General features: G+C 39.4%; 1 protein-coding gene across 3 annotated transcripts in view; it reads left to right on the top strand.

Annotated features, from left to right (window-relative positions):
- Positions 1 to 25,969, top strand: part of TPRG1 (tumor protein p63 regulated 1) — a 200,713-nt gene that overhangs the window by 71,897 nt on the left and 102,847 nt on the right. For all 3 annotated transcript variants that reach the window (XR_010318664.1, XR_010318646.1, XM_003412916.4), the window contains exon 4: positions 7,060 to 7,236. Coding sequence is in view for 1 of the 3 variants with exons in the window: in XM_003412916.4 (XP_003412964.1) it covers positions 7,060 to 7,236 (177 nt within the window). In the remaining 2 variants the exon portion in view is untranslated. The remainder of the gene's footprint in view (positions 1 to 7,059; positions 7,237 to 25,969) is intronic.

Raw genomic sequence — 25,969 nt, 5'->3', positions numbered from 1 at the left:
GGGGAGAAAAAAACGAACTGGGAATAGGGAAGGTTGTGGAGGTTAGAATACTCTTGACTACTAACCTAAAGCTTGTCGCTTCAAACTCACCCTGCAACATTGTAGAAGAAAGGCCAGGTGATCTGCCTCGGTAAGGGTTACAGCCAAGAAAACCCTACTCTGTAATTCTACTCTGTAGCACATGGGGTCACCATGAGTTAAATCAACTGGACACCAATGGATTTTTTTTTTTTTTTTTTGTGTTTGCTTTGAGGGTCCCCAATTTTAAACAAATTGGAGAGGGCCAGGGAAAGAGTGACAAAATGATTTAAAAAACTGCATGTGGATTATTTAACCAAAGATTTTATAGGCCTCCACTTAACTCAAGGGGAGAGAAATTGCTTTGCTTCAATCCCATGCATTATTTCATCTGTTTGTATTTGAAGTGCAAACCCAAATTGGATTCTCTTCAGAGCCTGGAACCCAGTGGGAGCTCAGGGAATGTGTGTGGAATGAAAAATCCAGGGCGTTCCTCCTGGGCTGCAGATCCCTGGCTTCCTCTTTCAAGGGCTGTGCTGTCTATACCAGCCTATAGATTTGAGGAGGCAGATGGAGGAGGATTGTAAATGAGGTATCGTCACTACAGGCACTCTCCATTATCAGGGAAGATGCCTCTGCTGATGGAGCCCTGGTGGCCCAGCGGTTAAGAGCTGGGCTGCTAACAAAAGGTCGGCAGTTCAAATCCACCAGATGCTCCTTGGAAATCCTATGGGGCAGTTTTACTCTTCCTCTAGGGTTGCTATGAGTCCTAATCGACTCAATGGCAATGGGTTTAGTCTTTTTGGTTTTATGCCTCTACTGAGTGGGGTGTGTGTTGATAGACAGGGTGAGAAAGTGTAATAATAATAATAACAAAACCCCAAACTCATTGCCGTCTAGTCGATTCTGACTCATAGCGACCCTGTAAAAGAAGTAATATTGGAAGAAAAAACCTCTTTTGAGAGAAATAATTTTCACGTTACGAATTGGTTTGACACAGCCTTAAAAGAACAATGGAAAGTGTTTTGGGGCGTGGAACTGGGACCGTTGGGAAAGCACCTGGGATGATTTCAGTGACTGGCTGGGGATCCTGCAAAATCGCACTGACAGGGCCTGCCTGTCATTGCTGGTTCGCCGTCGCCCTCTGCTGGCGAAACTGTGGTCATCCCAGGAAACTGCAGATCTCACCGCAGCTCTCTGGTTCCCTTTCACCTTGGAGGGTCTAGGTCCCTTCTCTCCCATGAAGGGAAGTGATGCTGGCGCTAAGGAACGACAGCGGGGCAGTAGGTGTGGCTAGGGCTCTGCCAGGGGAGCCTGGCGCTCACAGCCGAGGGATCGCATCCTTCGTTCTCTTTTTTCCCTTTATGTCCTGCTCGTGTGTTGAGACCCAGTTCTCCCTGGGCACAGTGAAGGGACCCGGGTATAACAAAGACACAGACTCTTCCCTAGAGGGCTGCCCATTAAATGTGGGGGATGGGTAGGGCACGTAGGGAAATCGTGGTAATACAGCCTGTGAAGCACAGATAGAGACTTGCGTGCCTCCAAATGAAAGAAACTTGGGGGAGGGAGACGCTGTGAGGTTAAGTTTCCATGAAATAGAGAGCTTTTAAGCTGGGACTTGAAGGGTTGGTGAAATTTTTGTATTTTGAAAAATATCTCTTTTATCATAAAAGTAGAACATAATCATTTTTTTAAAACCCTCTGGCAAATAAAAACATGAAAAGAAATCAAAGCCATTTAAAACCCTGCCACTCAGAAATAATCCATGTTAACGTTTTGATCTGTGTATTTTCGCTGTTGTTACAAATCGGAAGCATACGGAAGGTAACACTTTGTATCCTGCGCTTTCTCACTTACTATTATGGCATGCTTATTTCCCCGATGTTACCGATTGGTTTTTGAAAACGTCTTACTTGATGGGGGTGCATTTTAATGTGTAAAACTAAGAATAGAATTTCCCAAGCAGCATGAACCAAGGCATAACTGGTTGCAAAGCACAGGGGTTGTTCACTCTTCACTAATTCATCCTGACAAATATTTTTTAGGACACCTAAAACATTGGAGGCACAATGCTGGGTAAGAAGTGATTCAATTTTCATGTAGTTTACAGTACAGGAGAGAAAAAAGACATTTACTAAGTAGCCATACAAATAACTGTAAAATTGTCTCAGTGATAAGAACAAAGATGGTGTATATCAGAAAGAAAAAGAAGGCATCGCAGAGGTCTGGGAAGGCTTCCTGGAGTAAGGAGTGATTGAGCTCAGCTCTGTAGGCATTAACTAGGTGAAGAAGATCAGGGAGAACATTGCTAGCAGAGAGAATAGCATGTGCAAAGGCCCTGCAGTAAGAGGGTTTGTGGTGAATTCACAGAACTGAAAGGTCAGGGAGAAGGGAGGGAAGAGAGACTTGGCTTGAAATGAGCTTGAAGAAGTAGGTAAGACCTGACCCTGCAGAGCCTCTTAGAGCAGGTTAGGAATTGATGTTATTTTTCATAAAAGCCATTGGGAACTGTTGGAGTGATGTAAGCTGGGGTGGTGAGAGAAAGATCAGATTTGTCTTTTCTAAAGATTCTCCCCTTGATACTGTATGGTAAGAGATTGGAAGGGAAGCCAGATACTGGGTTTTGGGGTTAAGCCAGATAAACTAGGTCTAGGTAGCTCTTAGCCCTGTGAGAGGGTGATTGCAGTAGTTGAGTCAGGAGACGCTAGAAGACTGAATTAGGATGGTGACAGCTGACATGGAAAGAAGTGGGTGGTTTTGAGAGACTTTTGGGAAGTAAAATGTTTAGGACTTGGCCATGAGAAATGAGGATTGGGGGTGAGTTTAGGATGACCAGTAAGTTCTGTCTTCCATAACTGGATGGAGAATGGGTTCTTCCCAAGATAGGAAACACAGGAGGAGGACCAGGTTTGGAAAGGATGATCAATCATAAGTGTTATTTTTGGAAATACGTTTTCCAGAGGGGACAATTCCAGGAATGGTATGCACCATATTGTATCAGCTCTTTCTAGAGGTGGATTTCACCACATTTGCACAGCTAGCTGAAGGGAGGTCTATTTGGAGGTGGGCGGTACAGGGAGAAAGCAGGCACTATGTCTAGATTTGGTGTCTTGGTACTTGTTTCAGGCTCCTACACTACAGCTTTCTGGGTCTCAGACACTGGGCAAATCATTTTAAGGGGCCCTGCATGTTCATTTCTGTGCCTTTGAAATGAGGGTAATCACATCTGGTCCGAAGGGTACTTGTGGGGAGTAAACGAGAACGTTGATATTCAAGGGCATGATAAACCTTCATAGAAGTCCTGGTGGCACAGTGGTTAAGAGCTCAGATACTAACCAAAAGATCAGTAGTTTGAATCCATTAGCTGCTCCTTGGAAACCCTATGAGGCAGTTCTGCTCTGTCCTATAGGGTCGCTATGAGTCTGCATCGACCACAATGGGTTTGGTTCTTATAAACCTTCACGAACTATAGAAACACAACATATTCTTGCTATTCCTACTGCTTCCTAGATTTGTTGTTCTTATCGCCCTCAAACTTCAATGGTATTAATATTAGGAATATAGGATTCCATGTTTTCTCTATGAGCTCTTTGTAGAAAAGGTGTGATCGAAGTCTAGATAAATAAATATACCACTGAGGAGCTAGAGATGGTGATGGCAAACTACTCAAAAGCCTGTATGTTTACCGAGTTCAGACATTCTCACCATGTAAATTATATGAGTGATGTCATAGCCGAGCACTCTGTGTTCCTAAAAAGAATCCTCTTTTCCTGAATCCTTTACGTTTTAAAAGAAATCTCGTAGTGGGGCTCTGAAAGTTTCAATAAAGCCATTCAACCAAAAGCCAGGGATTTTTTTTGTGTGTGACTAAAAAAGAAAATTTGGTTTATTAGGAAGCCATTTCTAACTTGTTGCTAAGTAGATGCTATCTGTTTAGAAAATTTGTGCAGCGATCTGATAAAACAAAAAACAAAAAAATGAAAAGCCCCCTCTCTTTTCGATTAGCACTGAGTTTAACAGACTATCAAGAATCCTCTCTCTCTCAGCGGGGTTTGTGTTGAGTGTAACTGTGAGCTGGAGTGGAGAGACTGTAGATGGAAAACACAACTCTCAGACTTCACACCCTTTCCTTCCATGACAGCACTGACTACGCTGTCATATTCTAGCTGAGTGGCGTTTTATGTAACCTTCTTCACAGGGTTGTGATGAGGTTGAGAGATAATTCTTATGAATACGCAATGGCCAGCACATAACAAGGCTTCAATCAATAATCACATCCTTGCTCTTTTCCTCCTTCTGCTTCCTTCTCTGTCATCGTCTCTCCTTTATACCTCCTTCTCTTTCTCCTCCCATCGATTGAACTCCTAACTTTGTCCTGCTGTCTTTAGACCGCACTGAGAAGTAGCATAGATTTGAGTTGCTCAAAGTCACTTAGGTCCCTACTAGTAATCATAAAAATCTAATTTACAGAGCACTGACTGTGGGTTTTTTCCTTAATCCACTCCACAGATTTCTGAGGTGAGTATTAGTATTGTGTCTGTATACCAGATTAAAAAAAACCAAACCTGTTGCTGTTGAGTTGATTCCGGTTCATAGTGACCCTACAGGACAGAGTGGAACTTCCCCATAGAGTTTCCAAGGAACACCTGGTGGATTTAAACTGCTGACCTTTTGGTTAGCAGCTGTAGCTCTTAACCACTAAGCCAAGAGGGTTTCCATTTAATAGATTAAAAAAAAAAAAAAAAACCAAACCCAGTGCCATCGAGTCGATTCTGACTCATTGCGACCCTATAGGACAGAGTAGAACTGCCCCGTAGAGTTTCCAAGGAGTGCCGGGTGGATTTGAACTGTTGACCCTTTGGTTAGCAGCCGTAGCGCTTAACCACTACACCACCAGGGTTTCCCTTTAATAGATTAAGAAAAAAAAATTTTTTTTCTTATTAAAAGGCTAGTCCAATGTCATAGACTTAGTGATAGGAGTTTCCACTCCACTCTCACCACCCCAAGCAAAGTTCTCCAAAATAATTATGATTAAACCCGTTGCCATCGAGTCGATTCTGATTCATAGCGACCCTATAGGACAGAGTAGAACTGCCCCATAGAGTTTCCAAGGAGCACCTGGTGGATTCAAACTGCTCACCTTTTGGTTAGCGGCTGCAGCTCTTAACCACTATGCCACCAGGGTTTATGACTGGCATTCGTTTATTCACTCAACAAATATTTATTATACACCAGGATCATTATAGACACAGTCTCTGCCCTCACGGAAAATATGTATATATACATTCCATTTAATATGCATGAACTATTTTATATATATATAATATATCCATATATATGGAAAGTATACACATATACATATATATATATATATTTATACTCATTGCCGTTGAGTCTACAGAGCAGAACTACTCCATATGGTTTCCAAGGAGGGCCTGGTGAATTTGCCTTTTGGTTAGTAGCAGTAGCTCTTAACCACTAGGCCATCAGGGTTTCCATATATACATATAGAACATGTATATTGTATAAAAAAAATATTGTATACACACACATATATATGTATGTGTGTATATATATATACACATCTACACATATGTATTCTATGTGTAAATTACATGTACTTACAAGCAGTGTTGATACTCAACCATACTCACTAGCATTGCCCTATTCACTGTACTGAGGTGTCCATTCTGATTGGTTGGTGTTCATGCAGTTCCTGCTGCTAAACATTTTGACAGTCATCCGTTCTTACAAACTGTGTTAAGTGCCACAAAGGATGGAAAGATCAGGATGCTTTTAGAAAGTGTAAAAAGAAGCCAAGTATATAGAAATTTAAGAAATCCTCTTTGAATAAGAGGCATTTAAACTGTGAATTGAGCAATGAGTGCTCTAGTCATGCTGCGAGATGAGGCTGGAGAGCTGGGCAGAGGCCAGACTACACAGGGCTCCATAGTCCATGTTGGGGGCTCTGGATTTGATCATAATATCAATGGGATGTTATTGAATAAAATCAGAAGGGGAGTGATACGATGCAGTTTATATGTCAAGAATAGCACTGGGGTTACTATGTGAAGAATGGGGGAGGGGGCCTGGAGGGCCCATCTTGTCCATACCTCTGGACACTGAAGATTCCAACATGAATCACCATTCAGTCACAAATTATCCTTTTCAGTTTGTTGGGGAAGAAAAACTACATATGAAAACAATTCTAAGTTGGGAAATGCTGTATCCTACAGGCTATGATAGATAGACAGTCAAGTGCTGTGAGTGAGAAGAACTAAAGACCATGCTCACTTTTTTAACCAGAAGCCATTGTTTTGATTCTTTCTTCTCCCTGTTGGAGAAAGTCTTAACTGTCAGAATTTCCCATGCACGTCCCATGCTCTTTTCTGAAAAAAATCAATCCAATAAACGCTTATGTAGTGTCTGCTTGGTCCTTAACTCATAAGAATCTTATGTCACCATTCTACTATAGTTCTATCACAAGGATATTGTGGGATGAATGAGCTCAGCGTAGCGATGTCTTGGGAGTCAGTGAACCTGTGTTTAAGTTCTTGTTTTACCTCCTGTCAGCAATGTGACCTTTGGAGATTAGCAGAAGCCAGAGCACAGTGAGCAAAGTTTGTGGCATGGATTACACACAAAGGACTTAATGAAAAGAAATGAGTCTGGCGTTCTTGGAGAGAAATGTACTCCACTAGGTTTTCCTAAAGAATTGGGACCATGTGGAGGGACATGGATCATTTGACTGCCACCATGATGAAAACTTGGTGCTCCTGTAATGGTTTCCGGGTCAAGGATAATCATCTCTGATCCCTGTGGTCGTAAAGCCTTTCCTTTCCTTGCCACCTTCCCATCTCCTCTCGCCATGGGGCCAGGTTGAGAAAGAGACAGTGGTACTAGGTATTCCTCCGTCCATCTCCCTGAGGCAGTCCAACCTCACTCCCTTTTGTGTCAGGAGAAACATTTCAGTGATTGCCTTCATCTTGCACATGGGAAGGCTATGCCATCAACTTGTCTTCCCTGTGATGATTCCTGCAGGATAGACCACTGGAACAATGAAAAGGAGAAGATTGCGCTGGTCACAGATGAGACCCTCTTCATCTGCAAATACGATTTCATCATGCTTAGCTGCGTGCAGCTGCAGCGGATCCCCCTGAGTGCTGTCAGTCGCGTCTGCCTGGGCAACTTTACCTACCCTGGGAAATCCCTGGACAAGTGAGTCTGAGGTCTTAGACTTGGGAAAGGTACGTGGTGGGAGTGGGGCAGGCAGAGAAGCAATCACGAGGCTCAGCTCAGTTCTGTTAGCTGGGAGAATGCTGGGGAGAACAATGAAGTCCCACAGTTGAGTCCATCAGTCACTGAGTTCCTGCTCCATGTTAGGCAGCAGGACACACTGTAAGTACCTTTGGACATTAATAAGAGAAGCTGATAGGTCAATAGTTACATATAAGGCAGGAAGAGCTGTGGGAGCATGGAGGAGGTATTTCAAATGAATTGATGTGGCAGAGAATCTGGGAAAACACCGTTTGAGGCTGGGTAAGAGTTAGCCAGGAACCCTGGTGGCACAGTGGTTAAAGTACTCTGCTGCTAACCAAAAGGTCAGCAGTTCCAACCCACCGCGGGAGCAAGATGTGGCAGTCTGCTTCCGTAAAGATTTAAAGCCTTGGAAACCCTAATGGCAGTTCTACTCTGTCCTTTAGGATTGCTACGAGTCAGAATTGACTAGACGGCAGTGGGTTGGGAAGAATTAGCCAAAGAGCCCTGGTGGCACTATGGTTAAATGCCTGCTGCTGACCAAAAGGTTGGTAGTTTGAACACACCCAGCGGTTCTGTCAGAGAAAAGACCTGGCAATCTGTTCCCATAAAAATTACAGCCTAGGAAACTGTATGCAGCAGTTCTGCTCTGTCCTGCAGGGTTGGTATGAGTTGGCAGTGACTTGATGGCACACAACAACAACAACAAAGTTGGCCAAAGAAAGAGAACCAGATTTGAAGAACATTATAAGCAGGAGAAATAGCACGATCAGAGGAGTGGAGGTAGGAAAAAGTGTAATGCATTAACCCCAAAAAAACCCTGTACTGTCGAGTCGATTCTGACTCATAGCGACCCTATAGGACAGAGTAGAACTGCCCCATAGAGTTTCCAAGGAGCGCCTGGCAGATTCGAACTGTCGACCTTTTGGTTAGCAGCCGTAGCACTTAACCACTACGCCACCAGGGTTTCCGTAATGCATTAAAAAAAAAAAAAATTAAAAAAAAAATGCATTAGGGAACTGATATTATTCTGTAAAGGTCAGTAGAGAGATCCCAAGATGGTTAATTAAAAAGCCAGTTGCCCTATAGTCCATTCCGACTCATAGTGACCCCATGTGTGTTAGAGTAGAACTGTGCCCCATACAGTTTTCAATGACTGTGATTTTTTTAGAAGTAAATCACCAGGCCTTTTTTTTGAGGTTCCTCTGGGTGGACTCAAACCACCAATCTTTCGGTTAGCCACTGAGCAGTTAACTGTTTGTGCCATCCAGGGACTCTGATGGTTAATTAGTTCTTTTTAAGTCTCTTTGGAAACCTTGGTGGTATAGTGCTTAAGGGCTATGGCTGCTAACCAAAAGGTTGGCAGTTCGAATCCACCAGGCGCTCCTTTGGAAACTCTATGGGGCAATTCTACTCTGTCCTATAGGGTCGCTATAAGTCCGAATTGACTCGACGGCAGTGGGTGGTTAAGTCTTTTTGGAATTTTCTTTGGAAATTGAATGAGTGGACATCAACTGTCTCAGAGATGTTAGGAGTTGCAAAGATACCTGTCAGGTCTGTACTGGCGGGTTGCTGAATTGAGTATTTGTTATGGTCTGGGAAGCGACTGTCTCTTTTAAACACTGTAGATTTAGTCCAGAAGGACAGCCGTCTTCCTCTGAGACTCTGAGTTTGAGCTCTTCTGTTTGAGTTCTTTGAGGGCAGGTACCATATTTGTTGTTCTTAAAACACCTGGTATAGGGCCTGGCACATACTGAGAACTGAGAAATCTTTCTAAAACAGAAAAAACTCACTTAAGGGATTGTTTTTTTTCTTACTCATAGCATCAAAAACCTATTTTTATTTACTATTTCTATGGGTTTATTTACTGTATCAAAGACCTATTTTTTTAATTTACTCTTTTCATGGATGTAAGAAGTGACTGATTTAGATCATCAAATTTTTGAACTAGCAGATTTAGCTGTGTCAGTAATTCTGCACACTATAAAATGTATTTAGATGTTGCAAAAGAATGTTTCCTTTCAGGAAATGTCTTTCACCCCAAACCTTCTCAGTTCTCCAGCATTCTCTCCACAGGCGACAGTCAGCAGTTCCTTGTGTATTTTTTTTTTTTTCCAGAAATGATCTATGAATGTATAAGAACAAAAATGCCTGTCTATGTATGCACATATTAAACTATATGTGTATTCACATGTATTTACAATGTATTATTTTACCCAGTAGGAGCACATGGCATAAGCTCTCCTGCCTCAGGCTATTTCACCCAATGACGTATCTTGGAGGTTTTATTATATCAGCGCTCTAGATCAGGGTCCCGGGGTGATGCAAATGGTTAAGCCCTCCACTACTTCTCTGTGGGTTCAACCCCACCCAGGAGCACCTCGAAAGTCAGGCCTGGCGATCCGCTTCCTACGAAGCTGTTTTACTCTGCACATATGGGGTCGCCGTAAGTCAGAATCCACTCACTTGCAAGTAACAGGACAAAAACAGATCAGTCTCAGTCTTTTCAGTAGTGCACAGTATTCCATTTTAAGCCATAATCTATTTATCCAAATATCTCTTCATACCACAATGCTACTGGCACAGTGGTTAAGAGCTTGGTGGCTCACCAAAAGGTTTGCAGTTTGAATCCACCAGCCACTCCTTGGAAACCTTACGGGGCAGCTCTACTCTGTCCAATAGGGTCACTATACGTTGGAATTGACTCCGATAGCAACAGGCTTTTTGGGTTACAGGACTTTTTTACAAATATATCTGTAATGTAGGAAATCACCAAATCAATACCATTCACAGTAGCCGCCAAGAAGATAAAATACTTAGGAATAAATCTTACCAAAGATGTAAAAGACCTATACAAAGAAAACTACAAAGTACTAGTGCAAGAAACTAAAAACGACCTACTTAAGTACCTTGCTCATGGATAGGAAGACTTAACATAGTAAAAATGTCTATTCTACCAAAAGCCATCTATCCATACAATGCATTTTCGATCCAAATTCCAATGACATTTTTTCATGTGATGGAGAAACAAATCACCAACTTCGTATGGAAGGGAAAGAAGCCCCGGATAAGTAAAGCATTACTGAAAAAGAAGAAGAAAGTGGGAGGCCTCACTCTACCTGATTTTAGAACCTATTATACAGCCACAGTAGTCGAAACAGCCTGGTACTGGTACAACAGGCACATAGACCAATGGAACAGAATTGAGAACCCAGATATAAATCCATCCACATATGAGCAGCTGATATTTGACAAAGGACCAGTGTCAGTTAATTGGGGAGAAGATAGTCTTTTTACAAATGGTGCTGGCATAACTGGATATCCATTTGCAAAAAAATTAAACAGGACCCATACCTCACACCATGCACAAAAATTAACTCCAAGTGGATCAAAGATCTAAACATAAAGACTAAAACGATAAAGATCATGGAGGGAAAAATAGGGACAACGTTAGGAGCCCTAATACAAGGCATAAACAGAATACAAAATATTACCAAAAATGATGAAGAGAAACCAGATAACTGGAAGCTCCTAAAAATCAAACACCTATGCTCATCTAAAGATTTTACCAAAAGAGTAAAAAGACCACCTACAGATTGGGAAAGAATTTTCAGCTATGACATCTCCGACCAGAGCCTGATTTCTAAAATCTATATGATTCTGTTAAAACTCCACCACAAAAAGACAAACAACCCGATCAAAAAGTGGGCAAAGGATATGAACACACACTTCACTAAAGAAGATATTCAGGCAGCTAACAGATACATGAGAAAATGCTCTCCATCATTAACCATTAGAGAAATGCAAATTAAAACTATGATGAGATTCCATCTCACTCCAACAAGGCTGGCATTAATCCAAAAAACACCAAATAATAAATGTTGGAGAGGCTGCGGAGAGACTGGAACTCTTATACACTGCTGGTGGGAATGTCAAATGGTACAACCACTTTGGAAATCTATCTGGCGTTTTCTTAAAAAGTTAGAGACAGAACTACCATACAACCCAGAAATCCCACTCCTCGGAATATACCCTAGAGAAATAAGAGCCTTCACACGAACAGATATATGCACACCCATGTTTATCGTAGCTCTGTTTACAACAGCAAAAAGCTGGAAGCAACCAAGGTGTCCATCAACGGATGAATGGTTAAATAAATTGTGGTATATTTACACAATGGAATACTACGCATCGATAAAGAACAGTGATGAGTCTGTGAAACATTTCATAACATGGAGGAACCTGGAAGGCATTATGCTGAGTGAAATTAGTCAGAGGCAAAAGGACAAATATTGTATAAGACCACTATTATAAGATCTTGAGAAATAGTATAAACTGAGAAGAACACATACTTTTGTGGTTATGAGGTGGGGAGGGAGGAGGGTGGGAGAGGGTTATTTACTGATTAGTTAGTAGATAAGAACTACTTTAGATGAAGGGAAGGGCAATACTCAATACAGGGAAGGTCAGCTCAACTGGACTGCACCAAAAGCAAAGAAGTTTCCGGGATAAACTGAATGCTTCAAAGGTCAGTGGAGCAAGGGCGGGGGTTTGGGGACTATGGCTTAAGGGGACTTCTAAGTCAATTGGCAAAATAATACTATTATGAAAACACTCTGCATCCCACTTTGAAATGTGGCATCTGGGGTCTTAAATGCTAACAAGCGGCCATCTAAGATGCATCAATTGGTCTCAACCCACCTGGATCAAAGGAAAATGAAGAACACTAAGGTCACACGATAACTATGAGCCCAAGAGACAGAAAGGGCCCCATGAACCAGAGACTTACATCATCCTGAGACCAGAAGAACTAGATGGTGCCTGGCCACAACCAATGACTGCTGTGACAGGGAACACAACAGAGAACCCCTGAGGGAGCAGGAGATCAGTGGGATGCAGACCCCCAATTCTCATAAAAAGACCAGACTTAATGGTCTGACTGAGACTAGAGGAATCCCGGTGGTCATGGTCCCCAAACCTTCTGTTGGCCCAGGACAGGAACCATTCCCGAAGACAACTCATCAGACATGGAAGGAACTGGACAATGGGTAGGAGAGAGATGCTGATGAAGAGTGAGCTACTTGTATCAGGTGGACACTTGAGACTGTGTTGGCATCTCCTGTCTGGAGGGGAGAGAGGAGGGGAGAGAGGATTAGAAACTGGCAAAATTGTCACAAAAGGAGAAACTGGAAGGGCTGACTCATGAGGGGGAGAGTAAGTGGGAGTATGGAGTAAGGTGTATATAAGCTTGTATGTGACAGACTGACTTGATTTGTAAACTTTCACTTAAAGCTCAATAAAAATTATTTTTAAAAATGTATCTGTAACGTAATTTTCTTGAAGTGGAATTATTAGGTGAAACATCATGTACATCTTATACTGGCAAATATTGCCAAATTGTCTTCTAAACAGGTGATACATGTAAGGTGGAGGGAGCGTGGGAGCATAGAGGGAGACTCTCAAACTAATTGATGTTTGCTCCAATTTATGTTTCTACCGGGTGTGAGAAAAATTTTTTCCACACAATCTCATCAACATTGAGCATTATAATTTTTTTTTTTTTTACTTTGCCTGTAAGACAGGTTAAAGAAAAGAACATATTGTTTTTGGTTTAGTGTCCATCACTATAATTTGAAGGAAGTGTTTCTCTTATGTTAGAAAGCCATGTTAATTACTTTTCTTTGAGCTGTGTATGTATAACCATAGCCCACTTTGTTTCCTTTGGGCATATTGCTATTTTTCTTATTGATTTGTAGGAGCTCTTTATATATGAAAGAACTTGACCCCAATCTGCTACCTATATTTCAAATATTTTTTCCCTAGTTTGTCACATCTCTTTTGACTTTTTAATTTTTTTAATACTCTTTGGAAATATTTTTAATTTCTAGGTTGTCAAATTTATCAGTCTTTTATGGCTCCTTCTGAGTTTATATCTTGTTTAGAAAAAATTTCTTCACACTGAAAGTATAAAATAACATTTGAAGTTTTTCTTCTAGTATTTTTATAATTTCATTTTAAAAGTAGTTACATTTATGTTTAACCTAGAATTTGCTTTGTGTAAGGAATACGATATGCAATCAGCTTTATTTTTTTATCCAGATAGCAGGCTAGATGTCTCAACATCATTTATTTAATATTTCATCTTTTCCCATTGATTTGAAATGCCACTTTTATCAAATATTAATTTTCTATGTGTATTTGTGTCTATTTCTGAGTTCTCTATTTCATTCCATTTATCTGTTTATTCAAGTACAAAATAGTTTTAATTATTATAACCTTATGTTTGAATATGTGGTAGAGTTACTCCTTTTTCATTAGTCTCCTTTTTTAGAATTTGTATATTTATATACTTATATTTATTTTTCCATCAGCTTGCCTAATTTAAAAAATCCTACGTTTATTGGAATTTTCAAATATGAAATCAACTTTGCCCTCCTCAAATAAGCCCACTTGTTCATGGTGTGTTATCTTATTTCTACACTGTTGGTTTCAGTTTGGCTAATATTTTATTAAGTATTTTTGTGTGTATGTTCATGACAAATATTTGTTATTTTCATTTTTTTTATAATGTCTTTGTCAGGTTTTGTATTGGGGTTAGTTACAGTGGCCTTATAAAACCCTTTATTTTCTAAAAGATTTTATGTATGATTGGTGTTATCTCTTCCTTGAAAGTTTGGTAGAATTTACAAGGAAACCATCTGGGCCTGGCGTCTTGGTGGAAAGATTTTTTGACAATAGTTAATTTGTTTTATAAATATTGGGCTGTTCATATTTTTGCTTTCATTTTGTGTTAATTTTGGTAAATTCTGTATTTCAAAGAATTTGCCAGTTTCATTTACGTTGTCATATTGTAGGCATAAAATTGTTAATATTATTCCCCTATGATCCCTTTAAATAGGAGACATGGGGGCACAACGGTTAAGCACTTGCCTGTTAACCAAAAGGTCGGTGGTTGAACACCAGCAGCTCCACGGGAGGAAGACGTGGCAGTCTGTTTCTGTAAAGATTACAGTCTTGGAAACCCTATGGGGTAGTTCTACCCTGTCCTACAGGGTCCCTATGAGTCAGAATCTACTCTACAGCAATGGGTTTTATTCCTTTAAATAGGGACTTTAGTGATAGCTTCTCTCTCTTCTGATATTGGTTGTTTCTCTCTTTTTTCTGATGATGAAATTAGCCTAAGGGTTTATAATTTTTTTTTTTTTTGCCAAGAACTAGCTTTTTACTTTGCTAATTTTCAATATTGTTTGATTTCTATTTAGTGGATCTCTGCTCTTTGTTTACGCTGGGTTTACCTTTTTTTGTTTGATTGTTTTAAACTTTTCAATATGGAATTTATTTATTTTAGACTTTTCTTCTTTTTTAGTATGCACATTGAAAGCTATAAATTTTCTTCTAAGTACTGCTTTCTCTGCATCAGATTTTTATATATTTTATTTCCATCATCATTCAGTTAGAAATATTTTCTACTTTTTCTTGTGATTTTTTTTTGACTCATGAATACTTTAAAAGTTGCACTCTAGAGATATTACTGTTACTGATTTCTAATTTAGAGAAGTACATTCTTTGATTTCACTCAAAGACTTGCTTCATGGGCCAGCCTCTGGTCTATCTTTATGAATGTCTCTTGTGCTTTTGTGTGTAGTGTTCTATAAATACCAATTAGGTCATTGGGATTAATAGTGTTTGTAGATTACTTAGTTGTTTTTTAGTTAGATTGTCTATTTTTTAATCAGTTACCGAGAGGGGGATATTAAAATTTATTATTATTGTGGGATTTTCTATTTCTCTCTTCAACTCTGTTCGTTTTTGCTTCACATATTTTGAAGGTCTATTATTAGATGCATACATATTTATGACTGTTATGCCTTCCTGGTGAATTGAGCCTTTTTTCATTAAGAAACATTCCTCTTTAGCTCTGGCAATATACTATATCTTGAAGTCTTTTTTTAAAAATCTGATATTATTGTAGTCACTCCATACTTTTCACACTTACTGTTTGCATAGTGTATCTTTTTTCACCCATATTCTTTCAATTTATCTCTGTCTTTGTATTTAAAATGTGTTTTTTGTAGAGACTATGTAATTGGGCCTTGATTTTTATCCATTCTGATAATCTCTGCCTTTTAATTGAAGTGTTGATCTGTTAAAACTTTACGTAATTATGATGTGATTGGAGTCAATTCCACCTGGTATTTATTTTTTTTCCCTTCTGTTTTTGGTTTCTTTGTCTCTTTTCACCTTCCTTTTGAGTATTTGAATATTCTTCATAATTCTGTTTTAATGTAGCCATTGCTTTTTATCTATAACACTTTATGTACATTTTGAGATTGCAGAGTTTCTCAACCTTGATAGTATTGACACTTTGGCCAGAATAATGATTTGTTATGAAGAGCTGTTCTGTACACTGTAGGATGTTTAACAGCACCCCTGGCCTCTACCCACTAGATGCCAGTAACATTCTACCCTGTCATGACAAACGAAAATATCCTCTGACATTGCTTAATGTCTCTCTGGGCCCAAATCACCCATGATTAAGAGCCACTGCTCTAGGAATTGTTACATACATACTTAAGTTTTCACAGTTTACTTAGAGATAAGATTAGACCTCTTCACTTAAAACAGAGAACCTTTGCAAACATATAGTTTGCCCTTTATGCTGTAGCTGTCCCGTGTATTACTTCAAAGTATATTTTAAATCCCATAATCAATGTTATAATTTTTTGCTTTAAGAAGTTATGTGTACTTCAAAGAAATCAGGAGGAAAAACTTGTCTATTTATTCAAAGGTTTACATTTCTGATGCTTGTCATGTGTCCAGAGATTAAAGTTTTCCTTTGGTGTCATTTACCTTACGCATGAAGAATTTTTTAACATTTACTGTAGTACAATTCATTCCTGATAACAAATTTTCTTAGTTTTTATTTTTCTGAAATATCTTTTTTAGTTTTCATTCACAAAGAGTGTTTTCTCTAATTGTAGAATTCCAGTTTGACAGCCCCCTCCCCCTTTTTTCTCTTCTTTCAGCACTTTCAAGATGTTGTTCCACTGTCTTCTGAATTCTATAATTCTTAATGAAAAGTCCATAGTCAGTTGATTTGCTATTACTCTGTGTATTCTCAGCCTGTTTTCAAAATTTTACTTTTATCTTTAGCTTTCTGAAATTTGACTATGTTGTGCCTAGATGTGCTTTTCTTCATATTTATCTTGTTTGGGTTTGCTGTTGTTGTCGTTGTTGTTAGGTGCCATCGAGCTGGTTCTGACTCATAGCAACCCTATGCACAACAGAATGAAACATTGCCCTGTCCTGAGTCATCCTTACATTTGCCATTATGCTTGAGCTCATTGTTGCAGCCACTGTGTCAATACACCTCATTGAGGGTCTTCCTCTTTTCTGCTGACCCTGTACTCTGCCAAGCATGATGTCCTCCTCCAGGGACTGATCCCTCCTGACAACATGTCCAAAGTATGTAAGACGCAGTTTCTCCATCCTTGCTTCTAAGGAGCATTCTGGTTGTACTTCTTCTAAGACAGATTTGTTTGTTCTTTTGGCAGTCCATGGTATATTCAATATTCTTCACCAACACCACAATTCAAAGGCATCAATTCTTCTTCGGTCTTCCTTATTCATTGTCAAGCTTTCACATGCATATGATGCGATTGAAAATACCATGGCTTGGGTCAGGTGCACCTTAGTCTTCACGGTGACATCTTTGCTCTTCAACACTTGAAGAGGTCCTTTGCAGCAGATTTGCCCAATGCAATGCATCTTTTGATTTCTTGACTGCTGCTTCCATGGCTGTTGATTGTGGATCCAAGTTAAATGAAACCCCTGGCTTCAGTCTTTTCTCCTTTTATCATGATGCTGCTCATTGGTCCAGTTGTGAGGATTTTTGTTTTCTTTATGTTGAGGTGTAATCCATACTGAAGGCTGTGGTCTTTGATCTTCCTTAGTAAGTGCTTCAAGTCCTCTTCACTTTCAGCAAGCAAGGTTGTGTCATCCGCATAACGCAGGTTGTTAATGAGTCTTCCTCCAATCTCGATGCCCTGTTCTTCTTCATATAGTCCAGCTTCTCATATTATTTGTTCAGCATACCGATTAAATAGGTATGGTGAAAAAATAGAACCCTGACGCACACCTTTCCTGACTTTAAACCAATCAGTATCCCCTTGTTCTGTCCAAACAACTGCCTCTTGTTCTATGTAAAGGTTTCATGAGCACAATTAAGTGTTCTGGAATTCCCATTCTTTGCAGTGTTATCCATGGTTTGTTATGATCCATACAGTCAAATGCCTTTGCGTAATCAATAAAACACAGGTAAACATCCTTCTGGTATTCTTTGCTTTCAGCCAGGATCCATCTGACATCAGCAATGATATCCCTGGTTCCATGTCCTCTTCTGAAACTGGCCTGAATTTCTGGCAGTTCCCTGTCGATATACTGCTGTAGCTGTTTTTGAATGATCTTCAGCAGACTTTTGCTTGTGTGTGATATTAATGATATTGTTCTATAATTTCCACATTCAGTTGGGTCACCTTTCTTGGGAATAGGCATAAATATGGATCTCTTCCAGTCAGTTGGCCCTGAAGCTGTCTTCCATGTTTCTTGGCACAAATGAGCACCTCCAGTGCTGCACCTGTTTGTTGAAACATCTCAATTGATATTCCATCAATTCCTGGAGCCTTGTTTTTCACAATGCCTTCAGAGCAGCTTGGTCTTCTTCCTTCAGTACCATCGGTTCCTGATCATATGCCACCTCTTGAAATGGTTGAATATCGACTAATTCTTTTTGGTATAAATGACTCTATGCATTCCTTCCATCTTCTTTTGATGCTTTTGCTAGGCTTCTTGAATTTGTAAAGTTATGTCTTTCAACAAATTTGGAATGTTTTTGGCCCTTTTTTATTTAGACATTTTTTTCTGCCCCATTCTCTCCCTTTTCTTTCTTTCTTTTTTTTTGGACTTCAATTACATATATGTTAGACATTTTGATGCTGTTCCACAGATCTCTTAATTCAGTTACTTTTCTTCAAAGAATGTAGGTTTTTTTTTGGTAAGTAATTCAGTTGGTTACATACAAACTCTCTCACCTACAGTGAATGGAAGCTCAGATCTCAGTTCGATTATTTTTTCCATGGCTGTGCTGTTTGCTCACATCCCGTGTATGAGTGGTTCACAGGTTAGCCAAAGGCTTGAGTGGAAACTACACCACACCTGGGCCTCCTCTTTGCTGGCCATCTTCTTTCTAGAATTTTGCTCTCACATTCTGGTAGCTATGGCTGTCCTAAATTCTATCTTCCTCAGAATGGAAGGACAGTGTTTTGCTATTGGAGCTTCAGCTGTACCACTTCATGACATGAACACAGCCCACCCTCAGTCCAAAGCTGCAAAAGCAGAAAACTCACCCGATGCTAGTCATTTTTTCCAAGTTCAGCTCTGCTTCAAAATCTGCCTGCCTCTATTCTCTCTCTGTAAGCCTACAGGTAGAATTTTTGTTGTTGTTGTTGTTCAGAGATTCAGAGTTTTTAGTTGTTGTCTTCAAGGAGGCAGTCTACTGGGAATCTGTGTATTAAATTTTGGCATGTGCTCTTATAGCATCTTTGGAGATGATTTTATATTTACTTTTCTCCTTAGATCTAATTAGTGATTATATTACAACTTTCCTATTATTGAGATATCTTTTGCACTTTCATGGTATGAATCATACTTAGAATTAGTATCATGACTTAACATGCTGCTGAATAATAATTGTAAATACTGGTAGGAATTTTGCATTAGTATTCATAAGTTTGATTGATATATAGTTCTCTTTTATTGGCTGCTCATAAAACTTTTCTTTTTCTCTGTATTGATTTTATCAGATAAAGCATCAGCTTTATCTGTTCCTTAGCAGATTGGTAGAATTCACCTATGAAAGTGCCTGGACCTGGTACTTTTTAAGGAGAGGTAGCACTACAACTTTCTCAATTTGCTCTATGGTTATTGGTATATTTAGATTTTCTCATATTTGTGGTCAGGATCTATAATTTGTATTTTCATGGAAAATCACTTGATTTCATTCAGATCTGTAAATTTTCATTGAATTGACCAAAGTAAGAGAAAAACTCAATGAGTGCCTGGGGTCTTAAAAGCCTGTGAGCAGCCATCAAGAATACTCTACTGGTCTTACCTCTTTGGGAGCAAGGAGGAATGAAGGCAATTTATGTTACAAATGAAAGATTAGTCTAAAGGACTAATGGACCACATCTACCACGGCCTCCACCAGACTGAGTCCAGTACAACTAAATGGTGCCTGGCTACCACCACTGACTGCTCTGACAGGGATCACAAGAGAGGGTTTTGGACAGAGCTGGAGAAGAATGTAAAAACAAATTATAACTCAAAAAGAAAGATCAGACTTGCTGAAACCCTGAGAGTATGGCCCCCGGACACCCTTTCAGCTCAGTAATGAAGTCACTCCTGAGGTACACCCTTCAGCCAAAGACTGGACAGGACTATAAAACAAAACAAGACTAAAGGGGCACACCAGCCCTGTGGCAAGGACTAGGAGGCAGGATGGAACAGGAAAGCTGGTAATAGGGAACCCAAGGTTGAGAAGGGAGAGTGTTGACCTGTAGTGAAGTTGTTAACCACTGTCATAAAACAATATGAGCACTAACTGTTTAATGAGAAACTTGTGTGTTCTGTAAACCTTCATCTAAATAAAAAAAGAAAAAATGTATTGCGGTCGAGTCAATTCCGACTCATGGCAACCCTACAGAATAGAGTAGAACTACCCCATAGGGTTTAAAAGGAGCAGCAGATGGATTCGAACTGCTGACCTTTTGGTTAGCAGCCAAGCTTTTAACCACTATGCCACCAGGGCTCCAAAGTAAGAACAGAGGCCATTAAAAGAATAATAAAAGTTTATTTTGTATATAATATCTTGCTTTCTTGTGTGGGGATTCAGTTAATAGTTCATTGGTTGATTGATTTTAAAGTAGCATCTCTTGAGTTTACTTATTCATAATAAAATAATTTTTTCTCATTCATCATTTTCTACTTTTAATTGTATTATGTCCTATTCCTCTACTAGTATATATTTTGTTGTGCATTTTGTAATTTCTTCTCTTGAAAGTTTAATTCATTTATTGTTAAAATTGCTATGAGTTTTAAGGCTGTTAAATTTTCCTTAATGCTGCTTTTGCAGTGTCCCGCTGATACAGAGTAGTATTTAGCTATTACATTTAATATATCCTGCAATTTTTGTTTTTTTGTTTCCTCTTTGACCCAATAGTAGATTGAAGTAATTTTTATATAAGTTGGTGGGTTTTTACCCTTTTGAGTTTTGTTATTGATTCCTAGCCTTATTGCATTTGTTCAGAGAATGTTTTCTTTACCATTTCTACTCTCTGAAATTCACTGAGTATTTTTACATTTAGGTAGTGAATTTTTATCAACACTTCATAAATACTTGAAAGTACAGTCTCTGTTTTTTGCATATGGAGTCTGATAAATGGTAATTAGATCCACTATCATTATGTTATTTATATCTTCTCTATCTTTACCTACTTATTTATTTATTATTATTTTGACTACTTAAACTGTTACAGAATGAGATAAAACAAAAACTAGACTGAGATGATAGGAGAGTTAAATTTTTCTTCCACTGTAGTAGGGTTTTTTCTTCATTTTTTTTTTTTATTTTGTGACTTTGTGAATGTTCACGTTGTCTTGTTTGATGTAGAAACATTAAGAGCTATTGAACCTTTATTTCTTCTCAATATTTTTATTGTGCTTTAGGTGAAATCTTACAGAGCAATGAATCTTTAATTTAGATTGCAATATTTTTTACTATAAAGTGCCCTTACTTGTCTCCCACAGGGCCTTGCTTGCTTTTCAACTCCTTGTGTGTTGAGTTTTATGATTCTTATATTCTTTTTCTTTGACTTTTCCTGGTATGTCGTTGCCCATTTTTTTACTTTGAATTTTCTGAGTATCCTCTTTGTTTTTGAGGTGTTCTTGCATACAGCGTCTAATTGGATTTTACTTTGTGATACAATTGGAAGTTTGTTTTTTTTTTAATAGATAAAATTAACCTATTTACATATATTGACATGACAGGAATGGTCTTAGTTCTGCCATCTTGATTTTTTCGTTATTATATTTTTAAAAATATATTATGATATTGTCTGCATTTCCTTTGCTTTCCTTTGAGTGTATTTTCCTTCTAATAACGTGGAAGACTTATAGTCTATTTTTCTTTTTCCTGGTGGTTAACTTTCTAAGTGTGACTTACCCTAATATTCTTAATCCTATCTTTTTAGAATATCATCTATTGACTCCCTAACATGAATTTGTAGATATTAATAGCCCTCTTCTTTTTCTACTTTTCCATCATTCATTTTTTTAAAAGTTGCTTATATTATCATTATTAGTTACCTTAATGGCTATTTCTTTCAATGACTTGCTTCCACTTGAAATGACACCTTAAATAGTGCACACTGAACCTCCATCTTCTCTCATCCTTCACCTCCCTTCTTTCATTAGTTTTAGAAGATCTTTACTTATCAGACAAATTTCATATTTCATGGAATATTTTATTTCCCATGAGGGGCCCAACTATTACCATAGGTTGCTGGTGTAATTCCAGCCCTCCTAATTAACCTGTGTGGCTTTATCCAGATTTGCATCCTGGGGTTAGAGTGAGAAAGCCTGTGCCAGCAGCTAGCAGGCTGTGAAATGGTGAAGGGCTTTCTCCAGGCACCCAGAGGTGGGAATGTAGTGTGATGAAGGGGAGGTAATTAAATCACGCTCATGGAGTTTTATTAAACCTCAGTAGCAGAGACCTGCACTAGGAGTAGAGTCCAGGGTTCTAGTTCCAATTTTACAGCTGTTAACTTTGTTTCCTTATCTATTAAAACCAAACTAAAAAACCCAGTGCAGTCCAGTCAATTCCGACTCATAGCGACCCTATAGGACACAGTAGAACTGCCCCATAGAGTTTCCAAGGAAAGCCTGCTGAATTCAAACTGCTGACCCTTTGGTTAGCAGCTGTAGCGCACTTAACCACTATACCACCAGGGTTTCCATCTATTAAAAGGTCACTTTAATCGCCCTTCTGCTTCCTTAACAGGCTTGTTGTAAGGCTCTAATGAGATAACTCGAAAGCATTTTGTAATACACTTCAGAGGTATCAGGTTTTATTAACAAGTTCTGACTTTCTCCCAGATTAAAGCTTTTATTCACAGGGAACTAAGCAGATTAATTTGATTGTTATCTTTATTTCCAACTCAGTTAACTCTTCTTGGTTGAGCATTAAGTCATCATTATAAGGTCAGAGGTCAGGCAGCAGCAGACAAGGGAAGGAGGAGGAGGAAGAGAGATTCAGCCCCTAAATAATCCCAAACTGACACCAGGGGAAAGCCCAGACTGAGTCTGAGCAAATTCTCTGGTTATAAGACACTTTAACATTACTGCTCGCTGGTAGTAGATGGTAAGGCTGATACTGTTTAACAAAGGGCTTTTACCTCCCTTATGCTGATCGTCTTTCAATGCCCAAGAATAAACAGGGCAGGTTGACTCCAGTTTATGAGGAGAAAAGTGAGATTAAAAGGGATGCAGAGATTCTGGCATCATCATCTACTTAGAATTAGAGTTGGGTCTCAAAATTCTTCTGATTCCCTATCCAGTGCTCTTTTCTTTGGAATATTATTTAATATTTTAACTCTTCATCTCACTCTTCTCTGCTTTTCTCCCCTCTTCCTTCCCTCCTCATCCCTCCCTTCACTTCTCTCTTTTCTCTTGTCCTTGTTTTATTGTCCTTTCTTTTCTCTTCTTCTCTTCTGACTCTCTGGGTGAAGAAACTACTAATGTAGCTTCTACTTCTCTTACCAAAACCAAACCAAACCCAGTGCAGTCGAGTCGATTCTGACTCATAGTGACCCTATAGGACAGAGTAGAACTGCCCCACAGAGTCTCCAAGGAGCACCTGGCGGATTTGAACTGCCTACCCTTTGGTTAGCAGCTGTAACACTTAACCACTACACCACCAGGGTTTCCCTACTTTTCTTAAGAAGCCATAAAAAACACTATCAGAACTCAGCAGGACACGTGCCAATGTGTCCCCATGTACTGGTGCTTACAAAACAGAGTTGTTTTGTTTGATTCACCATTTGCCTTAGACTTACTGTGCAGGGGGAAAGGCTATGGTGAGAGGCAACCAAAGTTCATTTACTTGTGAGATGAAGGCAGATGCTCTCTGAATTAGAGCATTCACCAGAGGCGGAACCAGGAAATGGCAAAGGGCTTGGTTTGTCCTTCAGGGTAACTCTTGTTAGCGCATATCTTTTGTATCATTCCTTATCTGAGAGGGAACCCTGTGTCTTATTTCTATCGTAATTGGATTCATTCCCAGATTTTAATTGAAAGAGAATTTTCATAATCCTATTGTGTCTATAATCTTTCAGAAAGGTGGAGGAGGGAGGGAAAGACTAAGCTTGTATCAGAATTAACCGTAAGGTTAAAGTTATGTCTAATCACTACTACACCATTTTCTTGCTGTTTGAATTTGGATGATTCGTGTTAATTCTTGGGGATCTCAATTTCCAGTCTATAAAATATTAATAATGTAGACTTAAATGATGGCTGTGGAAGGACTTCGTAAATTATAAAGTACTAAAATAAACTAAGTTGCCATTTAAGGAATTCTAAAAATCATATTATTAAATTACTTGTCAACTCTCCCAATTTATTGTTGATATGCTCACAACAGATCACAATGAGGAAACCAAGACCCTATGTAACTAAGTGACTTATAAATGTCAGCCATATAAATTGATGGTGGTAGGATCTGACATGTGAGATCACCTGATCAAGCCCTCTTTCAAACCCCCTTTTATCATATACCTAACTGATCCCTGTTGTTGTTGTTAACTGCTCTTGAATTTGCTCCCAACTCATGGCGACTCCATGGACAATGGAATGAAATGCTGCCTGGTCCTGTGCCATCCTCATGATTGGTAGTGGGTTGGACTATGATCCGTAAGATTTTCATTGGCTACCTTTCAAAAGTAGATCATCAGGCCTTTCTTCCTAGTTTGTCATAGTCCAGATACTGAAAACTGTTCGGCATCATAGCAACACACAAACCTCATCGACGGATGGATGATGATTGCACATGAGGTGAACTAGCTGGGAATGAAATGCGGCTCTCCTGCGTGGGAGACGAGAATTCTGCTACCAAACCACCATTGACCTCATGGTTCTCAAATGTGTTGCAGTCTTTGAGAATTAAAGGGTCTCTTTTTTTTACTTCTGTTCCCATCTGAACTCTGTAATGAGGAGACAGAGTGTAGACAGTGTAGGACTTAGAGAGTAGGCTCTGAAATCAGGCCGCCTGGGAGCCAATCCCAGATCTGCCTCTGTGTGACTTGGAGCAATCCGAGTTACTTAATCTGTGACTCAGTTTTCTCATTTGTAAACTGGAGATAATAATAGTATCTATCTTATTGATCTGTGTCAGGAATTAAATTGTATAGTACATGTAAAATGTTTTTTAAAAAATCTGGTATGTAATAAGCACTCCAGGAATGAGAGCTGCTAGGATAGATTTGGTAGAAAACATTTGTTAGGATTCAGGGACTTCAAAGATGTGGATTCTGATCCACTTTCATGTATTTATAAACCTCCTCCTCTTGCTAGGTCTTTTTCCTCATTCGTAAGATCTCTAAGACATTTTTTTGGTCTTGAAACCCCATGCTCTTATGGTACTCCCTAGGTGTAGCAATTTTCCAAAAGTCATTGATCTTGGAGAGCAAAATGACCTTACCTAATCAATTCATCCTGTGAAAAATGATGCTAAAGAGGTTTCCTCACGGAAAATATTGTTGCCATCACATTGCTATGCCAACAAAAGGTGAGTGTCAAGTTCAGGCCAAGAAATATCTTCCGGCAAGAGTAAGCATCCCAAATTTTCTGTCCAGGCTGTTTAAATGTGCATTCTGCAAAATATAAGGAATAAGCAGACTTGCAGAAGTGAGGTCCAGGAAACTGCTTGCCATGGCCTCCAGGCCTCCTGTTTGTAGGAGGCTGCCAAGAGCCTCCCCCTGTTGACTTATTGTCAGCACATGGAGGCGGGGAGGAGGGCATCCCAGACATTACTCCATCTCTTCGGCCTTGCTTCCTTGGACCCAAAGGCTGGAGAGCTGCTCTGAGCCCTCAGAGCTCTAATTTGGCCTCTCTTCTTCATACGAGAGCTTCAAAGGGCCCCTGCTCTGGGTGAAATCAGCTCATGGCCCAGGCCGATTCTGCTGGCTTCGCGTCTGTCAGTGAGTTCTAATCACTGTTATAAGTGTGGTTCTGCGCAACACCTTGTAAAATATTTTCCTATTGTTCCAGCAACATCTCCTGTCTAGACAATCTAATTATGAGAGCGCACAGCAAACAGCTGAAGTGTATGCCACCCCCAAGGGTTGCATAACTCCAGGTGCAGGGATGGGAGCACACAGGAGGGGGATGTGAGTGGTATTGGTTACTTTTTGTTGACCTGACCAGAAAGATGAGTGCTCCAAAAGAATCTGGCTAACGTTTAATTAAGAAGAAATTATCTGGTGGAAGTTGGCATTTTGTTGTTTTTCCAAACTCAGTGTAGGATTAAAGGTGCCGATTTATTTCCCTCCAATCACATCTTTTTCTTGGCTTCAAAGGTGGTTTG

This window comes from Loxodonta africana, chromosome 1 (genome assembly GCF_030014295.1).
Source record: "Loxodonta africana isolate mLoxAfr1 chromosome 1, mLoxAfr1.hap2, whole genome shotgun sequence".
Classification (NCBI taxonomy): Eukaryota; Metazoa; Chordata; class Mammalia; order Proboscidea; family Elephantidae; genus Loxodonta; species Loxodonta africana.
The sequence above is the reverse complement of the archived record's forward strand: the minus strand, read 5'-3'. Positions and strand labels throughout refer to the sequence as shown.